This window comes from Marmota marmota, unplaced genomic scaffold, assembly GCF_001458135.2.
Source record: "Marmota marmota marmota unplaced genomic scaffold, marMar, whole genome shotgun sequence".
NCBI classification, from domain to species: Eukaryota; Metazoa; Chordata; class Mammalia; order Rodentia; family Sciuridae; genus Marmota; species Marmota marmota.
This window is the reverse complement of record NW_026000196.1, coordinates 1,212,560-1,223,344: the sequence shown is the minus strand read 5'-3', so window position 1 is coordinate 1,223,344 and position 10,785 is coordinate 1,212,560. Positions and strand designations below refer to the sequence as shown.

General features: G+C 38.3%; 1 protein-coding gene across 3 annotated transcripts in view; it reads right to left on the bottom strand.

The window, feature by feature from the left end:
• Il16 (interleukin 16) overlaps nt 1-10,785 on the bottom strand; it is a 120,977-nt gene that overhangs the window by 53,039 nt on the left and 57,153 nt on the right. For all 3 annotated transcript variants that reach the window (XR_007342805.1, XM_015493007.2, XM_015493008.2), the window contains exon 3: nt 6,078-6,186. Coding sequence is in view for 2 of the 3 variants with exons in the window: in XM_015493007.2 (XP_015348493.2) it covers nt 6,078-6,186 (109 nt within the window). In the remaining variant the exon portion in view is untranslated. The remainder of the gene's footprint in view (nt 1-6,077; nt 6,187-10,785) is intronic.

Here is a 10,785-nt window from a genome sequence, read left to right as displayed (position 1 = left end):
TAATTTAAGTTCTTCTTTTCCTATATTTATGCCTTTAATTTCTTTTGTCGGTCTAATTGCTCTGGCCAGTGTTTCAAGAAATATGTTGAATAGAAGTGGTGAGGGAGGGCATCCCTGTCTTGTTCCAGATTTTAGAGGGAATGCCTTCAGTTTTTCTCCTTTTAGAATGATGCTGGCCTGAGGCTTAGCATAGATAGCTTTTACAATGTTGAGGTAAGTTCCTGTTATCCCTAGTTTTTCTAGTGTTTTGAACATAAAGGGGTGCTATACTTTGTCAAATGCTTTTTCTGCATCTATCAAGATGATCATATGGTTCTTATCTTTAAGTCTATTGATGTGATGAATTACATTTATTGAATTCCATATATTGAACCAACCTTGCATCCTGGGGATGAATCCCACTTGATCATGGTGCACAATCTTTTTGATATCTTTTTGTATCCGATTTGCCAGGATTTTATTGAGGATTTTTCTATATTCATTAGAGATATTGGTCTGAAGTTTTCTTTCTTTAAAGTATCTTTGTCTAGTTTTGGAATCAGGGTGATATTGGCCTCATAGAATAAATTTGGAAGTACTCCCTTTTTTTCTATTTCCTGAAATAGATTGAAGAGCATTGGTATTAGTTCTTCTTTAAAGGTCTTGTAAAACTGAGCTGTATATCTATCTGGTCCTGGGCTTTTCTTGGTTGGTAATCTTTTGATGGCTTATTCTATTTCCTCACTTGATATTGGTCTGTTTAAGTTGTGTGTATCATCCTGACTCAATCTAGGCAGATCATATGACTTAAGGAATTTATCAATGCCTTCACTATCTTCTATTTTATTGGAGTATAAGGTTTCAAAATAATTTCTAATTATCTTCTGTATTTCTGTAGTGTCTGTTGTGATATTGCCTTTTTTATCCCGAATGCTAGTAATTTGGGTTCTCTCTCTTCTTCTCTTCATTAGCATGGCTAAAGGTCTGTCAATCTTATTTATTTTTTTCAAAGAACCAACTTTTAGTTTTGTTAATTGTTTCTTTTGTTTCAATTTCATTGAATTCAGCTCTGATTTTAATTATTTCTTGCCTTCTACTGCATTTGCTGTTGATTTGTTCTCTTTTTCTAGAGCTTTAAGATGTAGGGTGAGGCCATTTATTTGTTGGCTTTTTCTTCTTTTAAGGAATGAACTCCATGCAATGAACTTTCCTCTTGGTACTGCTTTCATAGTGTCTCAGAGATTTCAATATGTTGTGTCTGTGTTTTCATTTACCTCTAAGAATTTTTTAATTTCCTCTTTGATGTCTTTAATAACCCATTGTTCATTCAGTCGCATATTGTTCATTCTCCATGTGATGTAGGAATTTTTCTTCCTTATTTTATCATTGATTTCCAATTTCATTCCATTATGATTGGATAAAATGCATGGTAGTATTTCTACTCCTTTGTATTTGATAAGAGTTGCCCTGTGACATAATATATGGGCTATTTTTGAGAAGGATCCATGTGCTGCTGAGAAAAAAGTGTATCCACTTGATGTTGGTTGATATATTCTATATATGTCAATTAAGTCTAGGTTATTAATTGTGTTATTGAGTTCTATAGTTTCTTTATTCAACTTTTGTTTGGAAGATCTTTCCAGTGGTGAGAGAGGTGTATTAAAATCCCCATGATTATTGTGTTGTGGTCTATTTGTCTCTTGAACTTGAGAAGAGTTTGATTGATGAACATAGCTGCACCATTGTTTAGGGCATATATATTAATGATTGTTATGTCTTGTTGGTGAATGGTTCCCTTTAGCAGTATTTAGTGTCCTTCTTTATCCCTTTTGATTAACTTTGGCTTGAAGTCTATTTTATCTGATATGAGTATGGACAACCCTGCTTGCTTCCAAGGTCCATGTGAGTGGTAGGATTTTCCCCAACCTTTCACCTTCAGTCTGTGTATGTCTTTTCTTATCAGATAAGTCTCCTGTAGGCAGCATATTGTTGGATCTTTTTTTTTAATCCCATCTGCTAGCCTGTGTCTTTTGATTGGTGAGTTTAAGCCATTAACATTTAGGGTTACTATTGAGATATGGTTTATACTTTCAGCCATGTTTGTTTATTTTTATTATTTAACTTGATTTGTTTTTCCTCTTTTTCATTGTACTACCTCCCACTATTGATTTTCTTTGTTATTTTTCATTTCCTCTTCATGTAATGTTTTGCCAATGATGCTTTGAAACGCTGGTTTTCTAGCTGCAAATTCATTTAATTTTTGTTTATCATGGAAGGTTTTTATTTCATCTTCAAACCTGAAGCTTAATTTTGCTGGATACAAGATTCTTGGTTGGAACCCATTATCTTTCAGTGTTTGAAATACGTTGTTCCAGCATCTTCTAGCTTTCAGAGTCTGTGTTGAAAAATCTACCGTTAACCTAATTGGTTTACCCCTAAATGTAATCTGCTTCTTTTCTCTTGTGGATTTTAAAATTCTCTCCTTGTTCTGTATGTTAGGTGTTTTCATTATAATGTGTCTTGGTGTGGGTCTCTTGTGGTTTTGTACATTCGGCATCCTGTAGGCTTCTAGGATTTGGATTTCCGTTTCATTCTTCATGTCTGGAGAATTTTCTAAAATTATTTCATTGAAGGGATTGCTCATTCCTTTGGTTTGGACCTCTATACCTTCCTCTATCCCAATAACTCTTAAATTTGGTCTATTTATATTATCCCATATTTCTCGGATGTTCTGCTCGTGGTTTCTTATCATCCTTTCTAAGCTGTCTACGATCTTTTCTAGATGATGTACTTTGTCTTCGTTCTCTGGTGTTCTGACTTTTAAGTGTTCTACTCTGCTGGTGATACTCTCATTTGAGTTTTTAATTTGGTTTATTATTTCCTTCATTTCCAGGATTTCTGTTTTTTTTGTTTGTTTGTTTTGTTTTGTTTTTTTATAACCTCTATCTCCCTGTAGAGTTGATCTTTTGCTTCTTGGATTTGTTTATGTAATTCATTGTCAAAGTGATCTTTCATTGTATGCATTTGCTGTCTAAAGTCCTCCTAAGACTCCAGATCATCTGACCATGTATATCTTGAAATCTTTATCTGATGTTTTTTCTGCTGAAATTATCATCTCCTCTATTTTTTAGTTGTCCTGCTTTGTTTGTGGCTCTTTCTTTCCTTGTTTTTTAATATTTCTCACATTTCTTTCCAGCTGTGTGTGACTGTTTTGTTATTATTTTTTTTCCTATAAATTAGTATTGCTCTTTTATAGTTTCGAGATCTCTCCTTTGTGATGGGAGACAATGTCTAGAGATGTTGGATTTAATTATAGTTTAAAATATATTCATTAGCTTCATCAAAGGCATACAGATTCTGGTGGCATATAGAGAACTGAGGGTAAGGTGTAGGACTTTATGTTTAGGGGGAAAGATGTGGGATATGGGGGTTAATATATCAGCTACTTTGGAGGAGAACTCTAATGAAGGGGGTCATTAACAGGACATAGACAGGAGGTACTTTAGGGTGACTAAGTGCATGAGAGGACAATTAGAAGCATAGAAAGAATTACCTATTTGCATTTAGTAATTTATATGTAGTAGAAATAGTAACACTTGGGAGGTTGGGAGAGGAAGAGAAGGAGGGAGAAAAGTAAAAAGAAAAGAAGGAAAAAGAGAGGTGAAAAGATAGAGAAAAAGGAATGAAAAAAGAGAGGAAAAGAGAGAAGAGAAAGATAAAAAGAAAAAAGGAAAGAAGGAAAAAAAAATACTCTTAGAATTCTATTTTCTTCTCTTCCTGTAGGTGGCGTTGTGCATTCCAGGTTGAGTCACTACCCTCAGGGTGGGGGAAGCAATCCTGTGAGGCCGCTCTCCCTCCCCTGCTGGATGCCTCTCCAATCCCAGTCTCTTTGGGTTGCTCCTGGTCTCTATCTCCCTCACTTCTCCTGCCCATCAGGCCCCAATTACTGGGACTCTTCTCTGAAGCCCTGGGTTCACTCTGGGCATGCGTCGCCCTGGCTGCCCTGCACTCCTGATCAACCGAGCACTACCTCTGTGTTGGGTAGTCACCAGGTCATCACAGCTGTGGAGAGGGGCAGTTGGAAACCAGCAACCTGTTCTGTCTGTATTCCTTCTGATAGCCACACCCAGAGAGAGAGCTGGCGAGAAAGGTTTTGGGTTATCACAGCTGGGGAGTGGGAGTTGGAGATCAGGCACCTTTTTAGTTTCACTCGGCTCTGCTATTCACGCCCACCGAGAGCTGGTGTGAAAGGTTTTGAGTTATCACAGCTGGGTGCGGGGGCTGGGACTCACACGCCCGTTCTAGTGCCAATCTCGCTGTCTGCTACATCCACCAAAAGCTGATGTGGTAGATTTTCCAAGATGGTGACCACCCGATTCCGCGCCCGGGTGTCTGGTGAGGTGGAGGGGGCTAGGCTGTTCGTCCACTGTGTCCCGAGTGTGGTCCTCGGTCTGGTGCCCTGCAGTGACGTGGGTCGTAGTCTGGCGCGCTCTAATCTTAGAGGATCTGTAAGCCTGCATCTCTACGCTGCTAGATCTCCGTGGTGCTCAACTCCACCTGTCTGCAGCGGGTTCCCAGGCTCTATTTTGACATTTCTTGTGCTGTGTTCAGAGCTTGGTTTGGTGACCCACAAGTAAGGCCTCTGCGTTCTGCGCTGCCTTCCGTCTGTGACGACTAGGCGGCATGCGGGGACCACCTTCCATCTGCGCCAACCGGGCTGCAAGTGGGGACCCCACCTGTCTACAATTAACACTTAGTGCTGTAGTCCATTCAAATTATTAGTCCATCAAATGTATTAACCCACTGATTAGATTGCAGCTTTCATAGTCTAATTTCACCTCTGAACACTTCTTCATTGTCTCACACACAAGCTCTTCAGGAAACCTTGTATTCAAGCCATAGCAAGAGGTTCAGAGATTTTAAAGGACTTGTCCAAAGTCATATCAATACTTAGTTCTAGGAGCAGCATTCAAATTCAAGTGCATTGTTTCTCAGATGTGAGCCCTTAACCACCATACACCAGTCCACTATTTCGTTTATAGTTATTCTAAATCCATATGGATTGGTCCCAGAATCCCCATGGATACCAAAATCTATTAATGTGTTTCTATCCTTTGCATAAAATAGGGTAGTATCTCCCATATAACCTGCACAATCTTTCTGTATACTTTAAATCATCTCTAGATTATTCATAATACAATGTAAATGCTATGTCAATACTTTTTAGGGAATAATAACAAGAAAAAATTCTACATATTTCAGTGCAGATGTAACATTTTTTCAAAGAATTTCTATCTACGAATATGGTGGCACACTGTATTTCCTTTAAGATATTACAACTTCAAACAAAATTTCACTTACAAACTCAGCAATGTATGTTAGCAAAACACTGAGAATAACTTAAATATCTAGTAAGAGTAGATTGTGCATTTCATACAATGAAATGACATACGTCTACTAAAAATAGTGTTTACAACAGATTTCCCAATCACATGAGATATAGATATAGATGCATGTGCCTAATTTTCCTATAGGCATATATAGGAATAACTGAGAAATAATTGAAAATGTCAGTATAGATTATTTCTAATATTATAATTTGATGTGATTTTAATTCTTCAAACTTTCATGCATTCTTCACATTTTCCTGACTTTTATATAAATGCTAGTCTATTTGCAGCAATGAAGAATCATGAAGTCTTCAAGCCTCAACCCCCATCATGTTACAGATGGGGTGACAGAAGCCCTGGGAGACAGAGTGGCTTACTCAGGATTAAGGAAATGTCAGAAATCAGAACAAGAGTAACCCTTTTTCTCTTATCCTCCAGGCCAAATCTTCTCAGCATGGCAGTAGGAGCCTAGCTAGAAGACGAGTTTACCACAGAAAACTCAAAAAGCCAATGCGGAGCCCTCTAGCTAGCCAGGACCTGCACAAGCCAAAAAGAATGCTCTCAGAGAGGCAAGCAGTCTGCCATCTTGGTTTGGTCCCACTGGATCAGAAGAGATCCACCCATCCCAAACCTCCCCTCATCATTGATATTCCTGATATTCAAAAGCACTTGGCCCTGTTCCTGAAGATGTTTTGATGAGACACTTACTGGTGGAGTTGCTTCGTGTCCTTTGGTGGCAGGCTTTAGGAAACAGGAAGTTACTACTTTGTGCTTCTACTTTTCCAGGCTTTTCTTTAGAGGAAGTTGTGGAAGATTCCTGCAAAACAATACCTGTCTTTTATTCAGCAGGTTAAAATTTAAAAGGTTGATTAGCAAAATAGGGTTTCAATACTAATCATGGAGGTACTGGTTGGGTGGTCTGTCTCCCTTACTAAATTACAGGCAATACAATGGCAGGGATTCAGGATTACTGTCATCCTTCCATTCATAGAAATGCACTTATCCATTTAACAGGTGATATTGAATGAATAGATATTACAAAAATATTTAATTAATGCAATGAATATTGAGTAAATTTGTCACCCATTAGGTGACAACTTCTTTGTTAGACGTGGGAGATGTTCAGAGAGCTGAAGGAAGGCTCATTTGCCTGCCATCTACTACACAGGAAGGAAAAGCCTGGCCATGAACAAGAGAGACAAGAACACTGACCTTAGAGAAATGGCATTTTAGCAAAGGAAGACAGACAGTAAACAAGGAAACAACTGAAGGTGAAAGATAATTGCAGAAAATGATAATTGCAATGAAGAAAAGAACTAGAGAGTTACATGAACAAGGTGACTGGGATCTATGTATTAGAAATGATGAGGAGTATGTTAGATCATTCTGAGATTTAATAATAGGCATTCACAAAATACCTGCTAACTGCTATAGAAATAGACTTTTAAATATTGAATGTACAAGTATACTTATGAGTATTATGATTTTACTATATTGCTGATTTATATCTGCAAGGATTTAATCTATTGTTTAAATTTTATTTATTTATTTATGCATTACAATTCTTAATACACCATTATATTATAATTTATCATGTCTCTAATTATATATAAGGAAAGATTTAATTTAAAACTTTAATAAAAAAAATCAATGTTCCTAGCCTGGCACGGTGGTGCTCATTTGTAATCCCAGCAACATGGGAGGCCAAGGCGGGAGGCCAGTCTTAGCAATTTAGCAAGGCCCTAAGCAAATTACTGAGACCCTGTCTCAGAAAGAAAACTAAAAATGGGCTGGGGATGTATCTCAGTGGTAAAGCACCTCGGAGTTCAAACCCCAGTATCAATTTTTTTTTTTTTAAATGTAATTAGATTAAATTTGCTGTTTCTCATATTCTTTTTTCACCTTATCAAATTGAACAAATTTTCTTCACTTCTTTCTTTCTATACTAATAATCTTGTACTAATAAGTGATTAAGTAATATACTAAATGACATTATGGGACTTGTTTCTGTACTGTGGTCAATAACAAAATAGAAAACATCACTTTTCCTTCTGCAAGATGAGAACCTGAGACAATGTCACTCTCTTCCCTCTCCTCCTCCCAGGATTTTAGGAACAGAGAGTAATATGGATAAAGATTGATACTGAGGGCAGTGGTATTAATTTTCTTCTCTTCATGGTGTGGTTATTCTAATATATCTTTACTAGGTACAAAGTCAACCTAATTTTTGAGTTATATTTGTTTCATTACTTGCTGCCACAATCCTTAAATGCTGGATGTGTTTTCTTTGGGGAAAGCTACATGGATGGAAATCTCTCCGAATAGTTGCATGTCTGAGAATGTTTTTCTGTGGTTGTCACATTTGAATGATTGGCTGAATTTAGAATCTTCAGGGATTAATTATTGGGCTTGGAAACAGTCGATGGCTCAAATGCTTTCTGATATTTAGTGGTCCAGTGGGAAGTCTGTTGGGGGTACATGACTTCACTTTCTAACTTACCGGACCCCTTTCTTGGAAGGCAGGCATAACAGGCCTGAATTTCATGTGCCAAGTGAGTGCAGTTGCCAACATCTGGTGCGGTTTCCAAAGCAGAGGGAAGATCCACTTTCACCTCTCCCTAAGTGACCCATAACCCATCCTCACCTCCACCTCCTGCCACTGTGAGCTGGTAGGTATTGGGGTCTGCCAACATCCGCCTCACTCCTTTCCCATGCTTTCCCTTCCTGTGTGGTAGATGAGCCTTCCTTAAGTCCAGTCTCACCTGCACTAGGTCATACAGAAAATTTCAGAATGTGGCCCCTTTATATCGTTTCCTTTTCTGATAAGCATTTCTCCCTATTTGTATATTCCTTTTGAATTTTGATAGGAATTTCTAATAGATGGTTGAGTTAATCAAGCGTACGCTGTAGCAATCTGGAGTTAGAAGTCAGCTAAAGCTTTTCCCCAGTTCTGACACCAGGGAATCCTGCAAGAAACCACATATCAATTCCCTTACATCTCTTATAGAAGTCAGCATCTGAAATCAGAGAAGTCATCCTAGCCTACTCCTACATGCTCATTTTTCATTTTAGCACCAGATGGCGCTGTATTAACCTGAACAAAAATCACATCTTTAAACTGAATATTAAACCAGGGAATTGTTGAAAAGGAGAGAAAACTGGGATTACATATAAGAAAATGCTTTAATTGAACTGAATTCTCAAGACTCTGTATTTCCAGAATTTAACATAATAGCTACTTCTTTGAGTTAATTTCTTCATACAAGATATTCCAAAGCTATTCTTTAATTACAAGAGTCTGATGAGGTCATGTCCTGATTCTAATTTCAAGACTTCCCTCTGGCATTATTTCCTCATGCACTCCAGTGTGAGACTCTGGAACTAAATAATAGAATGTGATTTCAGGAACTTTTTAGGTTCCACTGAACATGGCTGGGCCTAGTATAGCAGCCAATTGATCTACTTCTCTAAAGGCAAGCCTTATTCACAAAGTACTTTTTTTAAAATGAAATTATTTATTTATTCTAATTTCTTATACACGTTGGCAGAATTCAATTCATTTCACAAAGTACTTTTGAAATGTATATTTCCACAAAATATTTAGTAATATAAAAGTAGATAAGTAAATGAGGTTCATACAAGATAGATATACTAAGTATCTTTAAGAATGGTATTTATAAAGAACTTTTATGGCATCAGCATATCTGTGTTATCATGGTAAGTTAAAAAAGATATGTTATTAATGGGGTCTACTATAATCATGTAAAATAGAGATTTAAAAAGACTGGAAATAAATGCACCAAAGTACTAGCAAATGTTTATTAATCACTTACTAAATTCTAAGCAAGATTCAGTCAACAAATATTTATTAAGTACTTACTACGTACTAAGCATGATTCCTACTACTAAGGATATGGCAGTATGCAAGAAACACAGGATCCTGCTCTCTTGAATTAGCAAGAGTGTGTTTGGGTGATGAGATTATGGCTGCTTTTTAAAAACACCTTTCTGTATTTCCCATGTTTTCTACAGTGAGCATGTATGAATTTTACATTTGTTTCCATTGTCTCATTTGTAGACATAATATTATTTATTGTTAAATTTCTTTCTTTTCCTCATTACAGAGTCCCATGTCCAAAACATAATTTAAAAATTGCTTGATGGATAAAAACTAATTGATGTCAAGAGAATCGTAGGAAAAAGAGCCCCTCCCCCCACCCATCTTCCCCCAAAGTAAAGTGGAAAAGTTTAATTCCACGTTCAGAGGAGGAAGTCTTTCTTTGGGGGGTTTTAATGTTGACTGAAGAAGGCCTTGCCCAAAAGAAACTGAGTCAACTGGACTCACCATGGGGCCCCATATTCCATTGGCCTCTTCTTGCCCTGGTGACCAGGAGCAGCGGCTTCGTCCCACGTGCAGAGCAGGGGCGCTCTTGTGTGCACACAGGCTGCATAGAGGAGCCCTGCTCCTTCCCCAGACATGCATCCTCTCACCAAAGCGGTCTCTGACAGAGATCATGCAGCAGCTGGTCCTTTCACTCTGTCATGGAGCCAGTCTCTGAACTAGCTGGGTGCTCCAGTAAGTTGGGTCTAGCTAGTCTGCTCTGTCAAGCTCTTGGACAGTTGTGTGAAATTGACATGCATCACACAGACATGCAGTTGTGTGGACTGGCTCACTAGATGACTACCACAGGGAAGAATGGAAATGTGCTAGCATGGCACAGGATGAGAGAGCTAAGGAGCAATTTTCTATCAAACATGAAATACCACATGATTCCTAAGTGTCCATGACATAGAGACAATGCACAAGGGTTTGGTCCTTCTTTCTATTTCCAGGGCACCAACAAGAGGTCAGGTACTTATCTATGCTTTGGTACCATCTCAGGGTATTGTTCATTCTTAAAATATCAAGCTTAATGATTTCTTCACCAGAAATTAACAGTGGGATGAAAGAGAGAGTCATGAGACCAGCACCATTGAATCCCTCATGACTTACTTTGAAGCTTACAGTGGTTGGTCTTAGTTTCCTGTTTTGTAAGATGAGGGGGTACATTAAACAATCTTTATAACCACATCCAGCTCTATGCTTTTGAATATAACTGATGTTTAAAGGGCCACAGGGCTACGGTTCACTCTGAAATGGTCACATGACAGAGGATCATTCACAAGAAAAAAAAAAAAACTTTCCTTGGCTCCCAGGGGAGCCTGGTCACTCTCGGGCAAGTCTGTCCTGGGTGGAGTGGTTTCTCATCAAAGGCATCTCTGTGGAGCCCGTGAACGTCTGCACACTAGGACTCCCTCCCCAGCTCACGGAACAGAGCTCTTCTGTTCTTGCTCCTAAGGTGGGGCTTCTCTCCAAGCTGGGAATGTGACTGAGGTCAGGGGGGCTGGCAAAGTCACTTCTGAACACATTTCTCTT